Here is a 24,132-nt window from a genome sequence, read left to right on the forward strand (position 1 = left end):
CAAGGATTCTTCTCTTCTCATGAGGTGGCCAAAGTATTGGAGCCTCAGCTTCACGATCTGTCCTTCCAGGGAGCACTCGGGGCTGATTTCCTTCAGAATGGATAGGTTTGATCTTCTTGCAGTCCATGGGACTCTCAAGAGTCTCCTCCAGCACCAGAATTCAAAAGCATCCATTCTTCGGCGATCAGCCTTCTTTATGGTCCAGCTCTCACTTCCATACATCACTACTGGGACGTAACTATAGGAAACAAATAAATGCAGGCTCTATAATGACCCTCATATTGTGGGTCAGGTGTGGGCACCTGATGAAACAGTTTTCATGAGGAATGCCAAACAGCCTGCCATTTGGTGTGTCCTTCTCAACCCTGAAGAGTGGTCACTGTAATTTTAATTAAGCCTTTGACGCATTGATCAGTCTTGTCTCCTTTTGCTTCCCTCATGGCTTACCATTTTCTCCTTTTGCATGTTTGGGGGTCTGCTCTCCTCTGATTCCTCTTTCCCTCTTTCAATTAACCTCCGTCTCTAGGGCTTAGTGGTGGGGGTTAAGCAATACCCAACCTCAGCCCAGGAGGCGGAAGTCATAGCACTGACCAGAGCACTACAACTCTGCTGGGTGCAAAGTAAACATCTATACAGAAGAGGGCGAAGGGAGAAACTCTGGGGTGGGCCACCCCATGGCATCCCTGGGGGCCGCCCCTAGGTCTCAGGTTTGGGCCCTGAAATCTCACGGTTTGGATGCTCCTGAGCCACCAACCTTAACTCCACCTCATTCATTTCAAGCTTGCAAACTCCAGCCCAGCGCAAACCTGGAAATGGTAGCACAAACTAATAATAGGGCGTCTGCCCCTCTCCCAATTAACTTCCGTCTCCAGGGCTCAGCAATGGGAGGGAGCGCCAAGGAAGAAAAACACACACAACAAACAACACATATATGTGCACCCGCCCTGTGTATTTTGAACGTTTATTTTGTTTTGACATCTTAGAATTAAAGGCAAGTGTACACAGTGACCAGTTCTCTGGCAACAACATTGCAAGGGGCCACCCCTGGGTCTCCAGCTCCTGACTAGAACCAGGGGTGAAATGGGGGTTTCTGGGAACTATAGTTCACCCCACCCAGCACCCCGATCAAACTTTTTTATGCTGCAAACCCCAAACCCTGAGATCCTCACCTAAAAGGCGGTATACAAATGTAATTAATAAGTTTCCCAGGACTACAATTCCCGACAGCCCCTGCCAGCGCAGGTGTGCGGGTTCCCTGGGGCTGACGGGAGTTGTAGTCCAAAAAGCACCCGAAGGGCAGCCGGCTTCTGGAATACTAGAAATTGTCTCTGTATGTGGGATTGTTACGCTCCTGTCGCCACGGGCGCATTTATATTTATATTTTTTCTTTCTCTTAGGGCTCTTCCCCCCCCCCGTTCTCCAGACGCTGATGGACTACAGCTCCCATCGGCCTCAACAGCAGCGGCAAGCCGCGAGGGATGACGGGAGTCGTAGTCCGACAGCGCCCTGAGGGCGCGACGGGGGTCGCCGCCTCACGATTCATGGCAGCGGGGACGTGCAAAGAAAGCGACTCTGCTCGAAATTTCTATTTATTCTTCCCTGTCAATGGACCGTTATGCCAGTGCTGAGGCAGAAATGCCCGGATGCTGGGGGGCGGGGCGTGCGAGCCTTGCGTCGTGACGTTGGCTGGCAGGGAGAGGTGACGCGGCGTTTCCCCGCCCCGCCCCCGTCCTCCTTCGTCGGCGTCGCCGTCCGGCGTGGCTCCGCCCCCGCCCTCCGCCCTGACGCCGGCTGATGACGCCTTTGGGCGGCGCCGGCAGCCGCGGCGGCTCCTGAGGGTAGGAGGCGGCGGCGGCGGCGCTGGGAGCCGAGGCGAGAGAGAGCGAGGCCTCTGCCGCGTCCCGCGCCTCTCCCCGCTGCGGGACAAGGTGAGGCGCCCCCCCGCGCGCTGAGGGGCCGGCTCCCATCCCTGGGCCTTCCCGGCCTCCTTTCCCAACCTCACCACGGGACCCTCCTCACCTCCCCAACCTTCCTTTCCCATCGTCCTCTGCGGCTGCCCACCCCACACCTCGCCCAGGTTAACCCACCCGGTTATCTTCCCGGCCACGCCCCCTCCCCTCCCCCTCTTTGTATCGGGCTCCCCACACACACACTAACGCACAAGAGGCGCTTCCCGGCCACGCCCCCTCCCCCCACCCTTATGGGGTCTTCTGGGGACTCTTGTTCCAGCACTGTGATAGGTGCACCTAGATTCACTTGCAGGCAGGAGCTCCCTGCCAGACTCGCCCCCCCCCCTTCTTAAAGGGCTGAGGTAGGTCAGGGTGTAGGACACTGTTGGGTTGGGTTGGTGTTTGTGTGTGCAAGGCAACTTCACCTGTTTGTGTCTGGAGAAGAAATATATCTGTTTATTGCAAAAGGAGAAAATGTTAAGGGGAAGGTGGCATGGTGGGGCAATGGTTAGAGCACATGCTCTGCATGCATTGCAGGGGGTTGGGATGGATGACCCTTGGGGTCCCTTCCAAGTCCACCGTTCTGTGGTTCCATGCAGGAGGTCCTGGGTTCAGCCACCAGTGGCATCTCCAGGTAAGTGTAGGAAGGCGCCTCCAGGAGGAGAGGACCAAATTGATGGCAGGAGGGCTACAGCTTCGGCTCCCCAGTCGGAGGCTGCAATGCTTCTAAATGCCAGTTGCTGGAATCTGCTGTACAGGAGAAGGCCGTCACTGCACTTGCGTCCTGCTTATGGGTTTCTCATCTGGTCGGGCGCTGTGAGAACAGGGGTCTGGGCTAGGTGGGCCACCGGCCTGATCCAGCAGGCGTTTCTTATGTTCTTGGAAACCCCCGGAGAGTTCCCGTGTGTTGATGAGCCAAAGTGCACACCTCTGGAGGGAAAGGGAATTCGCTCGGGGGTAGTGCACCTGTTCTAGGTGCAGAAGGCCCCCGGTTCGATCCCCAGCAGCATCTCGAGGTAAGGCTGGGAGAGGCTCCTGCCTGAAATGATGAAATGCCACTGCTGCCAGTCAGTGTAGAAAGTATTGATCTGGATGGACCCCCAAAGGTCTGAGTTGGGCACTTTCCTACCTTCCAGCTGAGACCACAGTGGGGCCGCGGGTCCTTTGCATTCAGTAAACTCGTGTCTTAAGCATCTGCAGGTAAAAGACTCTCAGGTGGCCGGATGCCTCCGCCAGAGCAAGCCATGGTCAGTCAGAGTAAATGGCAAGACGGTGTGATTTGGTTTCCTCTCCCCTTTGCACTTCGCCCTCCTAGCCTTATTCCTATACTGAAAGCCAGTATAGGAGAGAGAGATAGGGTTACACTTCACTTGGCCAACTGAGGTTTGTGTCAAACCCTCAGTTTTCTGCCATGTCCTCTTAAACCTGCATTCTTCTATCCCCTTTGCGTGGCATAAGATGAACCTGCTAAATCAGGCCAAAGAGGGCCATATCTTGTCCAGCACCCTTATAGTGGCTAACCAGATGCCTGTGGGAAAGAAGACCCTGAGTATCAGAGCACTCTCTCCTCCAATGGTTTCCAGCAGCTGGTATTCAGAAGGATGCATCATGGCTACTACCCTAGTCAGCCATAGCCCTCTCCTCCGCCATGAATTTGTCCAAGCCTCTTTGAAAGCCATCTAGGTTTGTGGCCATCAATGCCTCCCGCATGAGCAAGTGCCATAAGTATGTGCAATGTGAAAAAGTCCTTTCTTTTATCTGTCCTGTAACTAAGTGAATAATGAGGTAGTGGCCCCCTTGCCTGAGGCTTGAGGGGGGGGCAGGGGGAGGTTGGCATTCATTGAGCTGGGAAGCCCATGCAAATTTTGCTGCTAGCCCCTGCATGTTTAGATATTTCAGTTGAGCTTTCCAGTCCTGGTTTAGGGACCGTCTTGTTCAGCTCCCTCTTTGGCATCAGAGTTTTCTGTCTCGAGATGTCACACCCACACCGAGTGAAGCCAGCCAGGTATCATGAGCAAGCACTCCAGTGGGCAGGGGAATGCTAAGCCATCTCAGGTGTGTGGAAAGCTTTTTCCCCTAATCTGCCTGAAACATGTGGGCCTAGTTTAAAAGGGGCCGGGAATCAGTATTGGGAACTGTGTCCCTCTCCCTACGTGAGATGCAGAAGAAGAAAAATGTAGGAACAAATTCCCAAACAGTGATTCAAGCTGGAGGCACATTTTACAGACAGCTTTGTGCAAATATCTTCAGGAGCAAATGTTCTCCCTTGCTTTGAAAGGGAATAAAAAAAAGGCTTTGAGTTATTTGAACTTTTTATTATTTATTGCATTCATATACCAACTTTTTCTCTAAGGAACTCAAGGTAGCATATATTCTTCTCCCTATCCCCATTCAATCTTTACAACAACCCTGTGAGGTAGGTTAAGCTGAGAGGCAGCCACTTCCCCCAAGTCACCCTGTGAGAGCTTCATGGCTGAGTTGGAATTTGAACCCTGGTTCTCTCCCAGCTCCTAGTCTTGACACTCTTGTCGACTACACCACACTGGCTCTCGAAACATAATTGCCAGTGTACAACCAAGGATGGGATTCGAACCCACGCTCGCACTGCCACTGCCTTAACCACTCAGCCACCATGTGTGCAGGAAGGGTAGTCTTGGAGGTACGCAGTCCAGCTTCTGACGTGCTTTGACGTTTGTGGTTTTTCTTAAATCCATTAAAGCACTGTCCAGTCTTAATGGATGCAACTACATTTGGAAAGGTTGCTTGAAGGCAAGCAGGAAGGGCCAGGCAGGAACTGGGTTCACGCCCACCTAAGTATTTCTGCGTTCTGTACAACTTCTGCTTCACTTGCCTGTGCCTGGTGCTAGTCGTGTACTGAACAAGCAGCCCTCTCCATGCGTCCTGTCGCCTCTGGTTTTCTCAATGTGGAAGCCTCTCCTACTCTTCCTCCCATGACCGTAACACAGCTCTCTCTTTTTTTTCTCTCTCTCTCTCCCCCCCCCCGCAGCCGCATCGGCACCATGAAGGAAATGTTTCAAGACGAGAAGTATTGGGGGGGCCCGTCCCCCAGCCTCCGCGACCCCACGAGGCACCGGGACAAGCTGTGCCGCCCCTCCCAGGAGTGGGGGGAGCCTGAGCGCAAACACGGCGGCTGCTTCGAGGGGAACCGGCACCTGCCCTACGCGAAGAAGCAGCCCCTGGGCTTCAGCCCCTCGTCCTCCACCAGTGAGGAGGAAGAAGGGAGGTGGGACCTCCCCTGCATGTCTGGCTGGGAGGTGGCCGGGGTGGGCCCGGCCCACCCGGCCCAGAGCAAAGCCGGCAGGGCAAAGGTCCCTCGGAGCGGGGGCCGGGCCTGGCCCTTCGACGTGGCTGCAGGCTCTGGCTCCAGGAGGCGCCCGCAGCTTCTGGGGGCGCCGAGGTCGCGCTGCTTCCGCCGCCAGCGCCGGCGCGCCCTGCGGGCCTTCCGGATGCTCCTCTACGCCAAGAGCTCCTCCCTGGCTTTCCATTGGAAGCTTTGGGGGAAGATGGGCTCCAGGGGGCGCCGGCGGGGAGGGGGAGCGGTGGGGGCGAAGCGGGCCCGGTCGTCCCTGTCCCTCTCCCCCGGTTCGCAGCCTGACGACGACCACCTCCCCATCTACAAGAAGAGCTGCCCCTTGCGGGAGGAGGACTGCCGGGGCGGGGCCAAGCGCAGGCCCCGCCCCGCCCGCTTCAAGCCCCGCCCTCCCGAGCCCCACCTGGACTATGACTTGGACGGGGCTTTCCCTGCCTCCTCCTCCTCCTCCTCGCCTCCCGCTTCTTCTCGCCTCGGCCTGCTGGGGGCCCTGATGGACGACGCCTCGCCCTACCCTCAGTACGTGGAGCTGCAGAGGGTCAGCTTCGACAAAGACCCCGGAGCTGCAGAGCTGGAGGAGGAAGCCGCCGGCCTGCTCAAGTACCCTGGCGGAGGGGCCCACGCATCCCCCAGGACTAGAAGAGGCGGAGAGGCAGAGCACAGCCTGGATGGAGACGGAGGTAAAGCTCACGTTTAACCGCTGCCCTTCGACCCCCTCCTGCCGTTTGTGGTGGCTAGCTAATAACTAGCTCTGTGTGGATTATGTGTAGTAGCGTGCTGCATTTCTTGTTCATTCGTGTATTTATCTGGCACGTCGGCACCCCGCTCCTCAGCCAAAAACGGCTCCCAGAGCAGTTTACAAAACCATCCCTACCCGCAGGCTTAGACCAGTTGGGCGAGGTATAAATGATAAATTATTACAATAAAAAGGTAAAGGGACCCCTGACCATTAGGTCCAGTCGTGACCGACTCTGGGGTTGCGCGCTCATCTCGCATTATTGGCCGAGGGAGCCGGCGTACAGCTTCCAGGTCATGTGGCCAGCATGACAAAGCCGCTTCTGGCGAACCAGAGCAGCACATGGAAATGCCGTTTACCTTCCCGCTGTAGCGGTTCCTATTTATCTACTTGCATTTTGGCGTGCTTTCGAACTGCTAGGTTGGCAGGAGCTGGGACCAAGCAACGGGAGCTCACCCCGTCACAGGGATTCGAACCGCCGACCTTCCGATCAGCAAGCCCTAGGCTCAGTGGTTTAACCACAGCGCCACCTGTGTCCCTATTACAATAATTATTAACTTAAAAAAAAAACCCACAACAACACACAAGGAAAGAGGAAAATAAAAGCTGATTTCCCATTTCCAAACATTTGTTCCCATCATGCCAAGCTGGCACAGTTCAGGGGCAGGAGGGGCCTGACGGAGCCGGGCAAAGCCGGTGAAAAGCGCTTTCCCCGCCCTTCCTCTCCCACTGGGGCATGACAGCCGAGGGAAGGGGAAGCCTGGTGGACCGGGCCCATCGCAATTTTAAATAACTGCCTGTGACTTTTTAAACTGGGTGTGCCTTTGCACCGTGTTTGCTTGTGCACGAGGTGGGCTAGCATCACGGGGAAGGGTGTGAAGCTGGATGGTGCCCAGTTCAAAACTTGCCCCGGCTGTGCACTCACTAGGTGACCTTCCGGGAAAGCCGCTTGCCCCTCTGCTCCCTGTTTCCACCATATCTTTATAGACGCTAGTGCAGATGCCTGTGAATGAAATGGGATGCCTGTGAATGAGATGGAGGGGGGGGGGCAAATGGCAGTCTGTCCCAGCCAGGTCTATGGAGAAGGGGTTCTTTAGGGAGGAAGCAGAGGGTGAGTACTGCACCTGAACTTCCTTTCTGTGGCAAAGGTTCCAGGTTCAATCCCTGGCATCTCAAAAGTGGGGCTGGGAAAGACGGCCCCCTTTGAGGCACTGCCGTGTTTCTCAAACTCCAGCAGTTGTTGGACTTAGCGATGTTAAAAATTCTTGAGAATAATCTTTTGGAGAATATTCTTGATTAATGAGAATATTAGAGGATTTTCATTTAAGACAAGAGGATTTTCATTTTAATGCATTGAGAATGATATAATTTCAATGCATGGGAAGTGTTATAATTAGTTAACATACTTGTTCAGATGGCAAGCAAAAACTGTACAGATACTTTTATAAAGTGGGACGATGCAGTGAATTCACAGTCTTTGATAGGCCTGAATTTGAAATGACCATAATAATATCAATCATACTGGCTATATAAAAGAGCACAAAAATTGTAGCATGACACGTGAAAGTGGGCCTACTGCAAATACGTAAGTAGGTCTAAAACTCTAGTTGTAGGCCTAAATTTGAAATGTCAATATTAATGCTGCACACTGTATACAAAAAACTATAGCATTAAACTTGAAGCATTATTACAGTAGGCTCATAAAAGGTCTAAATTTTGATTACAGCTTGACTTATTCTAGATTTTTTTAATGTGGGTTGTAAAACTGGTTCTTACATTAGAATCTATAGTTTGTGGAGAATATTCTCCGGAGAATTTTCTAGCAGAGAATGTTCTCATTCTCGAGAATATTCTCACCTCACATCACTAGTTGGACTAAAACTCCCATCATCCCTAGCTAGCAGGACCAGCGGTCAGGGATGATGGGAGTTGTAGTCCATACCCAAGTTTGAGAAACACTGCTCTTGAGAGCTGCTTTCTCTAGGAGTAAATCTTTTTTTAAAAAAAAAATTTAATACTTTATTTCAAGTTCTTAAAATTTACATAATACAAAAAACCTACAGAAAACATGAAAAGAAACTGAAAAACCCAAAGAAAAAACCAAATAATCTATAAACAATATACATGAACCAGAACTCAAATTCGAACATAGGCCAAACCAAACATACAAAAATCATAATAACCAAACATAATAATCAGGAATAACGTGTATATATATATATGTACCTACATGCATATATATACTAACTCAAAAAGCTAACTGATTCGCACATTACACATCAAGCATAATGCGGAAGAAAAAGAGAAGGAAAAAAACCACAAAGGATGATACAGAAACCAGAAAATCAGGGAGACACAAAAAAAAAGGGAAAAAACAAAAACCAAAATACTTCCAATTGTCTGCGTACTGATACCTTGTGTTGTAGTTTTATCTTTACTTGTTTTACTCCAACTTTCGCGCCCGGCCACTTCCGGGTAGATTTACCTACTTTAACCTGAAATGTATTGTCCATTTGTACAGATTTTAATTTAAGCAAATCACCAACTCCGATTTTAATCCTTCCTTTGTTAGATATTCCTCTAGTAATTTCCATTCCCTTTGGATTTTTTGATTTGGGGTGTTTCTTATGTAAGCTGTCATCTTTGCTAAATTCATATACTCTATTAATTTATTTTGCCAATCCCATAATGTCGGTATCTCTTCCCCTTTCCATCTCTGTGCTATAAGAGTCCTTGCCGCTACCACCGCGTACAGTAAGATGTTCTTCCTGTCACTGGGTATACCCTCGGGTATCATGCTTAACAGGAACAGCTCTGGGGTCTTTCCAAATGTGCACTTTAGCATCCTCTTTAGCTTCTCATAAATCATATTCCAGAACCCTTGAATTTTTTTGCACTGCCACCAGCAGTGCATGTACGATCCTACTTGCACATGGCACTTCCAGCACTTATTTGAGCCTTTTTTATAAATCTTTACTAATTTTTCTGGAGTTAGGTGCCACCTATATACCATCTTCAGGATATTTTCCTTTATCGCTGTGCAGGCTGTGAATCTTATACTTTCTGTCCATAATTTCTCCCACTGTGTACAATCAATAACCCTGTCGAAATCCTGTGCCCACTTTACCATAACAACTTTGACTATCTCATCTTTTAAATTCCATTCCAATACTCTAGGACAGGGGTGTCAAACTCAAATTCATCGGGGGCCGCATCAGCAGTTTGGTCACCCTCAAAGGGCCGGTTGCATCTGTAGGACTATGTGTCCACTCTTTATTATCATAAATTATTGTCACTGCATTCAATTATTACTGTTTTTTGTAATAATGTAAGTAATAACTAGCTCTGAAAGCAGAAACGTAGTCAGAATAATGGCAAGTAGATATTCAAATGTACAATTATTGTACAATTTATTGAAAAATGATTTTTGGTAACAGACAGTATTTTTTTAAAACATACAAATATTGCCAAACGCTTGGAGCTGCTGTTCAGGAAGATGGATTTACAAGGGTCCCCCATCATCCCCCTGCGCCTCACAGGGTTCTCTGGGGAGAGGGGCTTGGGTGTGGGGCTGAGTGAGGAAGCCTTCAGCCCTTCCTCATTCCTGCTGGTTGGGGGGGGCAGAAGGGGGCTGGGTGGGGCTCCTGCTCTGGCGCTTCATGGAGCAGAGGGCAAATGTAAGAATTCTCTGCACTGCAAGCCTATGTATCTTTAATACCCAATGGAGCATAGGTTTGTATAAATGGGTGTGGAAGTGCAGCCTTGGGTTGAGCCTCATAAGTCATACGATATGCAAACATTAATGTGAACACAAGGGACCATGGATCCAGTAATCAGCAAAGCACGCAGGTATCTAGGACAAGTAAAAATGTTTTATATTCAACAAATTCTCAAACCGCTCTACTTTAGAATATTCTGTTGCAGCTAGCTGCAGCCTGCAAGTTAGTCTATTGGTCGATCCCTGCGAGGCTCTGCCCTTCTGGCCCCGCCCCCTCTCCCTGTGCAGAAGTGAAGTCGGAGTTTAACCCTTTCCATAACGTTAGTGGCTGCTTCTGTTCGTTCCTCAGAAAACGGACCATATATCTCCCTAAAAAAAGCTCAACAACTCAAGCAGTCTCTCTGGAGTCGGCCACCCCTGATCTATATAAACTATCCAGGGAGGAATGGAGGGCTGCCTCCCTCCTGCCACCCCTCCCCTGCCAGATAATATGCCATTCTTCTCCGCTCCTTTGCTAGCTGCCCACCCCTTCCCCCTCCCCTTTTTCGCCAATCAATCCTTCTCCATTTGGGAAATTTACAGGAAACCCAAATTCGCTGTCCTTGTTGGGTGAAGCAGATTTTGAAAAGCATAACACACACACCCACACCCACACCCACACCCACACACACACACACAAGAGTGACACCCTGTGTGTGATTAAATGTCTTGAAATCTGCTTCTGATTTCCTCGGGAATCAGGAGGAGTTGATTTTTTCCTTCTCTTCCCCCCCCCCCCAACTTGGATTGAAACCTTTTTTTAAAAACTCCCACTTAAAGGCAGCCCGACCTCAGTTTCTCCACTGTTGCATTTCTCCCACCCCTCTCCCTTCCCACACCCCTCGCTGCTCTTTTGATCCCTCCCAGTGAAGCAACCCTTCATTGGGTAGTTCAGAGCGAGCGAGCGAGCGAGCAAGCGAGCGAGAGGGAGAAGCAGCAGCAGCAGCCAGCCCTGCCTCTGCCGCTCATTCCGGTGCCCCTGGAAGCCGCGGCTGCGGCTGCGGCTGCAGCGCGCTTGTCTCCTCTAGCCAGAAAGGGAGAGGGACTTTGGAGGACTTGCGGAGCTTCCGGACGAATGGCGACAAAGGACAGCTTCGTCGGAGGAGACGACGTGGCAGCGGAGCATGTTGCCATCGCCGCCACCGCCCCGCCCCACATTCAACCACCGCGCCGAAAGCGAGCGCGAAGTTGCGAGAGGTGGGGTTGGGGAAGGGAGCGGCGGCGGGCCATCTCGCGAGAGTAAGAGGCGAGAACGGTTTCCCGAAAGGAGCCCCTGGGAGCTGTAGTCTCCAAGCAGAGCGCTCCCCGCGCGCCTCCAGATAGCGGCCTGTTTGTCGGTGCGGCGCTTCAGCAGCAAGGTCCCGCTGCTGGGTCCTGCTGGCTGGGGCGCTCGGCGGGCCACATGAGGAGGTCTGGCGGGCCGCATTTGGCCCGCGGGCCTTGGGTTTGACACCTGTGCTCTAGGAGTAAATCTTATTGAGCTTAGATGGATCAGTTGTCTGAGTAAGAAGGCAACGTCTTCCCTATTTTCTTGAGCAGCAGCCCCGTACCAGGTGTCGCTCAAAAGATCTAAGAAATCAGTGCAGTTTCAAAGTTGGTGGTTAGAATCAGTGCAGCTTTGAAAAGTTCGCTCTGCTGCTGTGTCCGCAGCACCGAAGGGACCTCCCCAGGACACAAGACCAGGTGGTGTTTCTGGAGGTCCTGGGCTGCCCAGACGACAGGACCCCCTCAGACATTTGGCACCAGCTAGGCTGCAGGAGTTGCTAGGAGGAGACTCCCATTTCTAATTTCTCCATGCCATCTAAATTCAAAATTGCGCCCCATTGCATCCAAACACAGATGAAAACCTGATCTTTGATCTCAGGAACAGCCATGAGGAATTTGGTTAAGTCCTCCTCCGTTGTCTCCCAAGATAGGCAGAGTCCAATCCAATCTTAAGAGGCGTCCAGTGCATAGCGAAGACAAAACAGCAAAAAGATATACTGTAGTAGACTAGCGGAAGGTGCCCAGCATTGCCCAGGAATTCGGGGGGGGGGGGCGGATCCTGAGATTTATAAATAGATAGCGTAATTTGTTAGTTTTTAGGGCTGTACTTTGTTATTATGTCTTATTGTAATTTTATTGGTGTTAGCCGCCCTGAGCCTGGTTTTGACTGGGAAGGGCGGGGTATAAATAAAAATTTGTTGTTATTATTATTATTATTACTTTACCTGGAGAATACCTGGCCAGGATTTGGCCCTGAATCAAACATTCCATTATTACGGGGGCCATAGATGAGAGGCCACCTGGCCCTCAACACTGGACAAATGGGGGCAGTGGTTGTTTTTTCTGGGGCCCCACCCCTAGTCCTGGGGTTAGAGCTCCTCTTCCTGCCAAATCCGGGTGCACGGCCCTATTACAGTAGTTTCTTTTCATATTTGGTTAAAAATCAGTGCAGTCCTGAATGTTTCAGCCCACCACCTTGGGCGATGATATCTTCAGAGGTGTCAAAATCATTTGGAATGGCCATCTTGATTCAAAATGGTGTGGGGCGGTGTCCAAACACCGATGAGAACCGTCTCCCTCTCCTCAGGAGTCGTTGCTCCAAGGTTGGCACCGATATCTCACGAGAGAGAGATGGGTGGACAAACCGCTTTCCAAAATGTGTAGTAGTTGGTGGGGGGCCCCTGCTATTAACGTACATGGGTCCCTGCGAGGCCTCTGAAACCCTCCCGCCTCTCTCTTGCGCTGTGCTGCAGGCCCCATGGACGCCCTCCCCAACGGCTTTGCCTCCCTCACTCCCGACGGCGACCTCTGCTCCCTCCCCGGAGTCACGGACGCCACCATCCTCATCAGCAACGTCTGTAGCATCGGGGGCCACGCGGCCGAGGAGCTCTTCCAGGGGCCCCGGGACAAAGACAGGCCGCTGGATCCTTCCGGGGTCAGACTCGAAGGCGACCTGGCCGCCGAGGGCAGCCAAGAGAGGCCCGGCGAGAAGGCCGCCCAGCACAGCCCCCTGAGAGAGGAACACATCACGTGTGTGCACAGTAAGGAGAGGGGGCAGGAATGTGGGGGTGGGCAAGCAGGTGAAACAGTCTTCTCCCCTCCTCCCCCAATCTTCAAGGCCATTGTCCCCAGACTGTCTTGGAGGATGGTGGTTGCTTCGATCTGGCTTCAGGCCCAGCTGGGGGAGAGAACTGGCCTTGGGGGCAGGGAGTCCTGTCTGGTTAGTTTCCTTGGGCCTCTTAGCAGCATTCGCTACCCTCTGCCATGGCGCCCTTCTGATTCATTGCATCAGCGTTGGGCTTTGCAATTGCTCTTGCCCTTCCTTTTCTATTTTCATCTGTGGTTATTGTTTGTATTTGCGTGCTCCCCTTCATTTGTGGCTCTCGGGGCTATTCGCAACATGAAAGATAAAAAAAACACAAAATGCATACTTAAGAACAAGAAGAAAAAGAAACCCCCCGCCCCACATTTAAAGATCTACATTGGCTCCCAGTACGTTTCCAAGCACAATTCAAAGTGTTGGTGCTGACCTTTAAAACCCTAAATGGCCTCGGTCCAGTATACCTGAAGGAGCGTCTCCACCTCCCATCATTCTGCCCGGACACTGAGGTCCAGCACCGAGGGCCTTCTGGCGGTTCCCTCCCTGCGAGAAGCCAAGTTGCAGGGAACTAGGCAGAGGGCCTTCTCGGTGGTGGTGCCTGCCCTGTGGAACGCCCTCCCAACAGATGTCAAAGAGGAAAACAACTACCAGACTTTTAGAAGACATCTGAAGGCAGCTCTGTTCAGGGAGGCTTTTAATGTTTAATAGATTATTGTGTTGTATTTTTCTGTTGGAAGCCACCCAGAGTGGCTGGGAAGACCCAGCCAGATGGGCGGGGTATAAATAATAAATTATCCCCTTTGCACAGTACATGATGATGATGATGATGATGATAGCACCTGCCATTATATTTTTCTGTGCTTCATTATACATAAATGTTCCTCTTCAACCAGGCCTTGGGCATTAGATGTTCATCAGCCCAAGGCCTGGTTGAAGAGGAACATTTATGTATAATGAAGCACAGAAAAATATAATGGCAGGTGCTATCATCATCATCATCATCGTCATCATGTACTGTGCAAAGGGGATATCTAGAGCCAAACATAGAGGGGCAGATTTCCATATGAAACACAATAAATCGATATCACAAAGGTCCAAGTAGCACAAATGGGTTTGCATTCTCCTGGACCTTATTGCTCCAGCGCATTATGAAAAGGCCCCGTTTCCCAATGAAGTCCTAGATCTTACCCTATATGTAAGCTTAACCATGCCTGGTTTTTTTTTTTTTAAAAAAGAAACAACACTGGCGGTGTGAGCATGGTTCACATGTTGGGCTGCAACCGGCGAGGCCAGGGTTCAAATCCACAGCTTCTGAAACCCTAAACCCCGAGGCATGTGGGGAAGTTATGGGACGGGATGGAGCGGGGGGCACAGCCTGAGATTGAATCCAAGCAAGATGGAGGTGCTGTGAGGCTGGGAGAGAATTAGTTTGTAAGGAGGATTAGCGCTGGGTAGATACCTCTCCCGCTAGGTGGCAATTTGGGAGTCCCCGGTTCTGATAATGGGAAGTGCAGGTGTTGTCAGTAGCCAGGTGTGGCTTTGGCTAGCATGCTGACTGTAGGCCTTTCCTGCAGAAGCCACGATGACCCATGCCCTGATGGCGTCTTGGCTACTGGGAGGGCCTTCTCGGTGGTGGCTGCCCCCAAACTTTGGAACTCCCTCCCTAAAGAGGCCAGACAGGCTCCCTCCTTGTCGTCCTGCTGGCAGGTGAAGGCAGTTTTATTCCGACCAGCCTTTGGCAACTGACTGAGGTTTTTCTTGAAGGAAATGGATATTTAAATGGGGCTGTGATGTATTTAATATAAAGAACAGGATTGTGTATTTAGGACTTCCCCTGGCCCCATCTGATCTTCTCCCCCAAAGGTTCACTGCCTGCTTCATCATGATATGGCGAAGGTAATTACTTTCCCCCACAAAAAAGCACGTAGAACTGCAGAAGGAAGCTGGAAGGCCAAAGCGCGCTCTCTCTCTCTCTCTTTCTCTTTCACTTCCTCCCACTTCCTCCTTCAGCAGAATGTGCTTTCCAAGGCTTGGAAGAGAAGCTGAAAACAGGAAGCTCAGTGGCCAAGAGGGGAGAGGGGGGAGTAATCTGGGGGGAATGGGAAGAGAGGCAGGGGGTGGGCAGAAAATGAGGGAGGCATAGAAGTCAGGGAAGGGGGAGAGTGCAAAAGGGAACACACACACAATTTCCTTTAAAATGGGTGCTCTTAAAATTGTACCCCCCACCTCAATGGCTTCTCGCCTTCCCATCCAAATCACAGACCAAATCTATCTCCATTGACTGAACACTACAGATCACAGCTTCAGGGCTTTTTAGCTTTAAAGTAAAGGTAAAGGGACCCCTGACCATTAGGTCCAGTCGTGACCGACTCTGGGGTTGCGGCGCTCATCTCGCGTTATTGGCCGAGGGAGCCCGCGTATAGCTTCCAGGTCATGTGGCCAGCATGACAAAGCCGCTTCTGGCAAACCAGAGCAGCACATGGAAACGCTGTTTACCTTCCCGCTGTAGTGGTTCCTATTTATCTACTTGCATTTTGGCGTGCTTTCGAACTGCTAGGTTGGCAGGAGCTGGGACCAAGCAACGGGAGCTCACCCCGTCACAGGGATTCGAACCGCCGACCTTCTGATCAGCAAGCCCTAGGCTCAGTGGTTTAACCCACAGTGCCACCTGGGTCCCTTCTTTTTAGCTTTAGCATACTGCAAAAACACGGCTCCAAGGGACTCGAAATTATTTTCAAGGGATCTCCCGCTCAACGACCAATTCCTAGGTCACCTCTCGTGCCCACAGCTGTCTTCAGTTGTTTATTGGTGGTTCTGCTCTCCTTAGGATAAATAATAATAATAATAATAATAATTAATAATAATAATTAATAATACTGAAGCTTCATGAGGACCAGGGCTGGATCTGTAATTTTGTTCCCTGTGCAGACTACAATGTCCGCTCTAATTTGATGGCATGTAAAAGGGGACAGCTAAAAGGAAGTCCTTCGTGCGACACAGTCAAACGGTGGGACCCTCTTCCCCCCCCCCTCCCCCAGAGGCAGGGATGGCAAGCAACGCGGATGGATTTAAAAGAGGTCTAGCCAAATTCATGGAGGAGGAGAGGGCTATCGATGGCTCCTAGCTAGGATGGCTGTGCTCTGCCTCCACAGTTGGAGGAAGCAATGCTTCTGAATGCCATTTGCTGGAAAACGCAAGAGGGGAGACTTGCTCTTGGGCTCGGATCCTGCTTACAGGTTTCCCATTGGGGCATCTGGGTGGCCACTGCGAGAACAGAATGCTGGACTGGAGGGGCCGTTGGCCTGATTCAGCAGGGCTCTCACAAAAAAAACACAAATTAATTCATTTTATTTATCTGTGCCGTAAAATTTACACACTGCTAGGTTGTAAAAAAAAAACAACAGCAACCCGCCAACAACAGCCCTCAGAGTGGTTTACAGAAAAAGACAAAGCAAATTTATTGATGAGAAAAATAAGCAACAATGATTTAAGATCAACACACACAGAAAGTACAGTAGTTGAATCACAAATCACTACAGTAATAGAATATGGTGTCGGGGTTTAGAATTCAAGAGGTTCAGTTTTAATGACCTCATAGTCGGACACACAGCCCTGTCTCCCATCCACAGAGAGCCCGCTTCCTTTTAATATTTAAAACTGTCTTCTGCACCTCCAGACTATTCTCAGGACCACCCAAGCAGTGTCCATCCTTCCCCCCTCCCCCAATAAACTCTGTGGCTTGGCTCCCTTAAGCCTGCCAGGAAAGAGGTTCCCTTGGCTTCAGGTTTTTCCTCCTGCCGTTTCTGCCAGACATCCTGGACGAGTTCCTGCAGACGTACGGCAGCCTCATCCCCATCAGCGTGGACGAAGTCGTGGAGAAGCTAGAGGACATCTTCCAGGAGGAGTTCTCTACCCCTCAGAGGTAGGGCCTCTCTTCCCCCTCGGGTGGAATTGGTGGAGAGAGCTGGGTGAGGGCTGTCGCCAGAAATCGAGGCACCACATGGCTTGAAAGCTGAGTGTGAGGGGCTCGCTCAGGAGGCCTGGGTCCGTCCTTTCAGCGCCTGGGGCTAAGGGGACAACCTGATGCCTTTCTTTCTGCTTAGTAATTTTACCGACCTGACTTCTCTACCAGGACTGACTTCGGTTAAGACTCTGCATCTTATGGGGTGTTCGGTTCCAAGGTTTAGGGCGCACACACGAATGTTGCATACAGTGGTACCTTGGTTCTCAAAATTAATCTGTTCTGAAAGTCTGTTCCAAAACCAAAGCGTTCCAAAACCAAGGCATGCTTTCCCATAGAAAGTAATGCAAAAGGGATTGATCCATTCCAGGCTTTTAAAAATAACCCCTAAAACAGCAGGTTAACATGAATTTTACTATCTAACGAGCCCATTGATCCATAAAATGAAAGCAATAATCAATGCACTGTACTATAAAATGAATGTGCCAGTATTGTAGATGATAAAAATTAAAACTAATTTTTTTTCTTACCTTCACTGATGATAGTCATTGTTTGGATGGGGGGGGGGCTTTTATCCGTTTCCCCAGTCACACAATCTAATCAGTAGCCAAACTGGGTTCAACATAGTCACAAAAACAAATTAACCGAAAAAGTCTCAAAAACAAAAGCGCCCAAACTTAATCCGTTCCAGAAGTCCGTTTGACTTCTGAAATGTTCGGAAACCAAGGCGTGGCTTCTGATCGGTGCAGGCGCCCCGGAAACAATAGCCGACAGCCGCATTGGACATTCCGGGTTTTCGCCGTTTGGGAACCAAGGTACCACTGTATACCCAAATCCTTGGAGCTTTCCCCCGTGGCATTTTTGTTCTCACGGTGATCCCTCCTCTGGGGCTCTCTCTCCGGACCCTGCAGGAAAGGCATGGTCAACCAACTGATCCAGTCCTACCAGCGCTTGCCGGGCAATGCCATGCTTCGGACCTTCCGGGTCACTTATAAGCGCCACGTGGTCACCATGGACGACCTGCAGACACTGTACGGGCCCAACTGGCTCAACGACCAGGTAGGCTGCGGAGGCGGACGGGGCAAGGGAGAGAAAACTTGCATGGCTGGGAGGTCGGGTTTTTTTGGGGGGGGGAGAAAGCAAGGTGAGTGACTGGAGGAAGGTATTGGGGGGGGGGACCGACATGGGAGAGGCACAGCCAGCGGCGGGGCAGTTATGAGAGCTGGCATGATGTGCCCGCCAAGGGACGGATGTGGCTGTAAATTGTGTTTCTCCGTTTGCAAAATGGGGGTGAGGTTTCAGATCTTCCCCACTGGGGCCAGTGTACAGTAAGCCGAGTCCTGTGTCCGGTTCTGGGCACCCCAGTTTAAGAAGGATATTGACAGGCTGCAAGGTGTGCAGAGGAATTTGACCAAAGGGTCTGGAAACCAAGCCGGATGCGGAACGGTTGAGGGAGGGAGAAGAGGAGACCTAGAGGTGATGCGGTAGCCCACCTTCCAATATCTGAAAGGGCGTCACGTGGAAGGTGGAGCAAGCCCCGCCCAGAGTGGCGGGGCCAACCCAGTCACATGGGCGGGGTACTACTAGTAAACCTATTATTACCAAGCCTTTTTTCTGCTGCTCCAGAGGGTAGGGTCCCAATTAATGGATTCAAATGACAAGAAAGGAGATTCCAACTAAACATTAGGGAGGACTTTCTGGTGGTGAGAGCTGTTCAACAGTGGAACAGTCTCCCTCGGGAGGTTGTGGCCTCCCCTTCCTCGGAGGTTTCTAAGCACAGGTTGGATGGCCATCTGTCATGGGTGCTTTAGCTGTGATTCCTGTATTGCCGGGGATTGGACTGGATGACACACACACACACACACACACACACACGGTACCTCCCAACTCTACAATTCTATTTTACTTTATTTAGCAATAAAGTAGATTGGTAAACCTCATGAGTTTGGCAAGAGTTTGGACTCTACCTATGTAATAAAAGCAACAAGAGAAAGCGCTTTTTTGTTCTTGAAGGTAGTTGTTAGAAGCCCTGATCTGTAGGCAATAGGACAGCCCTCTCCCAACCAGTTGTTCAGTGAACCCCCAGTTAGAAAGGACTTCTACAAACAAATTCGTAACAAACCTACCATACAGAAGCACCCATATAGGGGGTACTCCTACACAACACACAAAGAGTCATAAAACAGCCTCCTGCATACATCGAGGAAGGTCACTGATCACGGGGTGCAAAATGTCTGACTCCACACTGGTATCAGCCCCCAAAACATTTGGTCTCAACTACCGCACTTTAACCCCAATCTCCTTGGCAACCAGGCCTTCAGTAGGGGCTGTTGACATTTAAGTCCCTTATCTTACTTCCCTGTTCCCAAAACATGTCAAAGAGCTTCAAGGAGAGATGCTGGATTATTCCCCCCCCCCCCCCCCCGATGCTCAAGAGCAAAAATAGCAAAACATCCTGGCTGGCCTTGATGCTTGCGCCTCTCTTGAGGTCAGATAAGGAGAAATAAGGAACGCAGCGTGGCAGGGGGAGGCAGGGGAGTCGCAAAAAGCAGAAACACAAAAACCAGGCCGGATACATTCTATGTGAAAGGTTAAAAGCAATCTACCCTGAAACGGTTATAACAAAACCTGTATCAAGAATTCACTAATCAAATTCCAGATTTTTTTTAATATCGCTATGAATGGGCGTACGAATGCTATCTGACATAATAAATCTGGAGGATGGAGCCTAGCAAAATCTCCTTTGAGGAGGAGATTAAAGAAATCTGTCGACCCCTCACCTATTTGCCTCCTTTTTTCTGGGCAGGTAATGAACATGTACGGGGACCTGGTCATGGACACAGTGCCAGACAAGGTGAGCATCGCTATTAACCTCCCAGTGATCTTTTGAGTGAAGGGAGGCATATAACTTTAATAATAATAATAATAATAATAATAATAATAATAATAATAATATAATAAATATTTTTCACTTATGGGGGGTTAAAGACAGTGTGGAGACCCATGGAGGGAGCAAACGGGCCCCTTCGCCATGTGTTCATATGAAGAGCCCAGCTGGATCAGGCCCGTGGCCCCTCCAGTCCAGCATCCTGCTCTCACCGTGGCCGGCCAGACGATGTCTGAAAGGGAAGCCCGCAAGCAGGAACAGTGGTGCTCTCCCTGCTTGCGATTCCCGGGACCTGCTATTCAGGGGTTATTTACTGCCTCTGACAGGACACAGCCATTGTGGCTGGTTATTATTTATTAAATTTGTACACCGCCCTTCACCCGTAGATCTCGGCTGGCGGCTAACAGATTGAGATTGAATCCTGACAAGACAGAAGTACTGTTTGTGGGGGACAGGAGGCGGACGGGTGTGGAGGACTCCCTGGTCCTGAATGGGGTAACTGTGCCCCTGAAAGACCAGGTGCGCAGCCTGGGAGTCATTTTAGACTCACAGCTGTCCATGGAGGCACAGGTCAATTCTGTGTCCAGGGCAGCTGTTTATCAGCTCCATCTGATACGCAGGATGAGACCCTACCTGCCCACTGACTGTCTCTCCAGAGTGGTGCATGCTCTAGTTATCTCCCGCTTGGACTACTGCAATGCGCTCTACGTGGGGCTACCTTTGAAGGTGACCCGGAAACTACAACTAATCCAGAATGCGGCAGCTAGACTGGTGACTGGGAGCGGCCGCCGAGACCACATAACACCGGTCCTGAAAGACCTACATTGGCTCCCAGTACGTTTCCGAGCACAATTCAAAGTGTTGGTGTTGACCTTTAAAGCCCTAAACGGCCTCGGTCCGGTATACCTGAAGGAGTGTCTCCACCCCCATCGTTCTGCCCGGACACTGAGGTCCAGCTCCGGGGGCCTTCTGGCGGTTCCCTCACTACGAGAAGCCAAGTTACAGGGAACCAGGCAGAGGGCCTTCTCGGTAGTGGCTCCCACCCTGTGGAATGCCCTCCCACTAGAGGTCAAAGAGAACAACAACTACCAGACCTTTAGAAGGCATCTCAAGGCAGCCCTGTTTAGGGAAGCTTTTAATGTTTGATGGATCTCTGTATTTTAATGTTTGATGGATTTCTGTGTTTTAGAATTTCTATTTTGTTGGAAGCCGCCCAGAGTGGCTGGGGGAACCCGGCCAGATGGGCGGGGTATAAATAATAAATTATTATTATTATTATTATTATTATTATTATTATTATCATCATCATCATCATCTCGGGAAAGTTTACAGCAAAAAATTACAAGATGAAAACCACAAAAAGGGCGATGAAAACGATAGCCTCATCCCCTGTGATTTTTGTCAGATTAAAACCATCCAAGCTGGTGGCCGTCGCTGCCTCCTGTAGGAGAAGGCCTCAGTTGCTCCTTGCTTGAAGTAGCCCCTCTGCCGGAGCTCAGTTAGGCACGGACCAAGAGAGAGGGAGCTTCGTTCTTCCAGTAGGTGAGGGTGACCTGAGTTCTCTGGCAAGTCATGCTTGCAGCAGCAGCACCCACCTCACCCTCTTTGTTGCCATGAGAAAGGAGGAGGACAACAGGGAGGGTGCTGGATCTGGAAAGGTTGCCGGCGGTTTGAGCGGACAGACCCGAGCGGCTGTCGTTCTCCATTATCACCACTTGGTGGCGCTTGTGGAATGGTCCCCAACCTGCCACAGCCTTTGCAAACCTCTTTACAGTGGTGCCTCGCTAGACGAATTTAATTCGTTCCATGGGTCTTTTCTTATAACGAAAAATTTGTCTAGCGAATCCCATAGGAATGCATTGAAATTTTTTTGCCCATAGGAACGCATTAATTGAATTTCAATGCATTCCTATGGGAAAGCGCGATTCGCTAAAACGAATTCGTCTAGCGAGGCAACCTCCGCTCAAAAAATCATTTCGTTAAGCGGAAATTTCGTTAAACAGGGCATTCGTTATGCGAGGCACCACTGTATTATTGTTTACAGTACAGTGGTACCTAGGGTTAAGTACTTAATTGGTTCCAGGGTGCCATTCACACCCCGAAAAGCACTTAATCTGAGCGGTGATAGCACGCACGAACCGTCGATAGAGCACTTCCGCGCATGCACACGCGGCAGAACCCGGAAGTAAACACTTCCGGGTCTGCGGAGTACTTAAATTGAAAGTACTCAAACTGAAGCGTACTTAACCCGAGGTATGACTGTACAGTATCTACATTTATAAGCAGGCAGCAACCTTTCTAGGCGTATCTGATACGTGCACGACTGTGCATGCGCACATTGCACTGAACCCAGAAGTGAGGGGGGGTTCTGTAACGCGGCCCCCAAGCAAATCGGTCGCTACCTGCGCCACCTTTTTCTCAAAGGAGCTCAAAGCAATGTACGTGATTCTCCTCCATTTAATTCCCGCAAGAACCCTGCGGGATAAGTTAGGCTGGGAGAGGCAGTGACTGGCTCAGGGTGACCCAGTGAGCCTCATGGCTCGGCAGGGATTTGAACCCTGGTCTCCCCAAGTCCTAGCCCTCTAATCGCTACACGACACTACTGCCTCTGGGCCGCGAGAGTGCCGGATTGGCAAGGGCTTGTATATGCACTATAAATGGCTGGGATGTAGCCGGTCGGTCCAACATGGGGGTGATACCACCCTCTTCACGCTGCTTTGACTTGCTTCCTGCCCTGACGCTTCCCTCCCCTCCAGCCCCACACCGTGTCGCCTCTTTCGTGGACCCAAAGCGACTTGTTTTTCTCTTCCACCAGGTTCATTTCTTCAACAGTTTTTTCTACGATAAGCTACGAACCAAGGGGTACGAGGGAGTCAAGCGCTGGACCAAAAATGTGAGTGGCTGCCAAGAATTATCTGCTCCAGTGCCCTTTGCAGGGTGGAGGAGCAGAGAGCGAAAGGCGGGGTGCAGATTTTTTAAAAACAACAACAACAAAGCACCAAATAAATTATACACCACTTGATTTAGGGAGGGTGGAAGGCCTCAAAGGGGTTTACAAAGAGAATCAAACAATAAAATCGCCAATAAGACGGGTGAAAGAATGGTGAAAGCAACTCCTTGATATGTTCAAAAGATAAAATGAGGTTGTACGAGGCAACTTCCTGTATTGCTGAACGTCCGAGAGGAGGGGACAGAGAGGGTTGGACTGGTTGACCCCTTGGGGGTCCCTTGCAGCTCTGTGATTCCATGGGGGACGGGTGGAGGCAGAGGAGACTTATTGAGAAGGGGCTGCTGAGTCTGACCCGGTGTGCCTGCCCCTTAACAGGTGGACATCTTCAACAAGGAGTTGCTCCTCATTCCAATCCACCTGGAGGTCCACTGGTCTCTGATCTGTGTGGAAGTGAAGCAGAAGAAAATCACCTACCTGGACTCCCAGCGCACCCTCAACCGGAGGTGCCCCAAGGTAAAGGGCTGGGTGGGTGGGCCATAAGCAAGGAGCCCCTCCCCTTCCTCCTCCTCCTCCTCCTCCTCCTATGATAGCTCCTACAGTCGCTATTCATTTGGACCAGTTTGAAACTGGGCTGCCACAGCTTCTGTCAAAGAGCCGGGGTGGATGCGGAATCCTCCAGGGATTCTCTTGGGCCGCCGTCCCCCACAGTTCCTTGAAGGGTGAGAGCCCTGGATGCATAGAACCCCCACTATCAGTGAACTCCTCTGAAAAGCAGTCACCGGGGAATCACGTGCGGGCAGAGCGTTGCCTGTAGGACCCAGGTTCCGCTCCTGGCTTTCCACCCTTCTGCTTGGCCCCTGTGAGAACAAGATGCTGGACTAAGCGGGCAGCCTCTGCACTGATCCACCTTCTTAGGTTCCTGTTGCATTTATTTCCTTCATACGCCACCTTTTCACCAAGGTGCTCAAGGTTGGCCTGTATCTGGTTCTCCTACTCTTTGAACCCCCAACAACCCTGTGAGGTGGGTTAGGCTGGAAGAAGGCAGCAGGCCCCAGGGTCGAACCCAGCAAGCTTCGTGGCCGGCTGGGGATTTGAACCTGGGTCTCCTTGGTTCAGCGCTCTAACCCCTGAGCCACACTGACTCTCAAGGCCGAAGGCTGTCTGAAGATTGGGTGGGGACCTCGGAGGATGACGGTGCCTTAAGGGCTCCATGATGATGATGATATTAATAATAATTTTTATATATCCCACCCATCTGACTGGGTTTCCCCAGAAATATTTCGGGGGTGGGCAGGGGAAGGACTAGAGACCATGTGAAAAATGAACATAATATTTTAGCTGCCGTTCATTTGTTTTCAGCTTTGTATTCTTGTTATTGAAAAAGCGCAGCTAGGCATTCTGTTGTTGTGCCTATTATTATTATTATTATTATTAGTAGTAGTAGTAGTAGTAATAATACCCCGCCCATCTGGCTGG

At 50.7% G+C, this 24,132-nt stretch overlaps 1 protein-coding gene across 1 annotated transcript in view; it reads left to right on the top strand.

The window, feature by feature from the left end:
* The first annotated feature begins 1,790 nt into the window (after window positions 1–1,790).
* SENP3 (SUMO specific peptidase 3) overlaps window positions 1,791–24,132 on the top strand; it is a 30,185-nt gene continuing 7,843 nt past the window's right edge. The window contains exons 1-8 of the mRNA XM_035136396.3: window positions 1,791–1,928; window positions 4,957–5,960; window positions 12,512–12,799; window positions 16,669–16,780; window positions 17,731–17,878; window positions 19,626–19,673; window positions 22,522–22,599; window positions 23,032–23,169. Coding sequence (XP_034992287.2) covers window positions 4,970–5,960; window positions 12,512–12,799; window positions 16,669–16,780; window positions 17,731–17,878; window positions 19,626–19,673; window positions 22,522–22,599; window positions 23,032–23,169 — 1,803 coding nt within the window. The 5' untranslated portion in view covers window positions 1,791–1,928; window positions 4,957–4,969. The remainder of the gene's footprint in view (window positions 1,929–4,956; window positions 5,961–12,511; window positions 12,800–16,668; window positions 16,781–17,730; window positions 17,879–19,625; window positions 19,674–22,521; window positions 22,600–23,031; window positions 23,170–24,132) is intronic.

This window comes from Zootoca vivipara, chromosome 12, assembly GCF_965207765.1.
Source record: "Zootoca vivipara chromosome 12, rZooViv2.hap1.1, whole genome shotgun sequence".
NCBI lineage: Eukaryota > Metazoa > Chordata > Lepidosauria > Squamata > Lacertidae > Zootoca > Zootoca vivipara.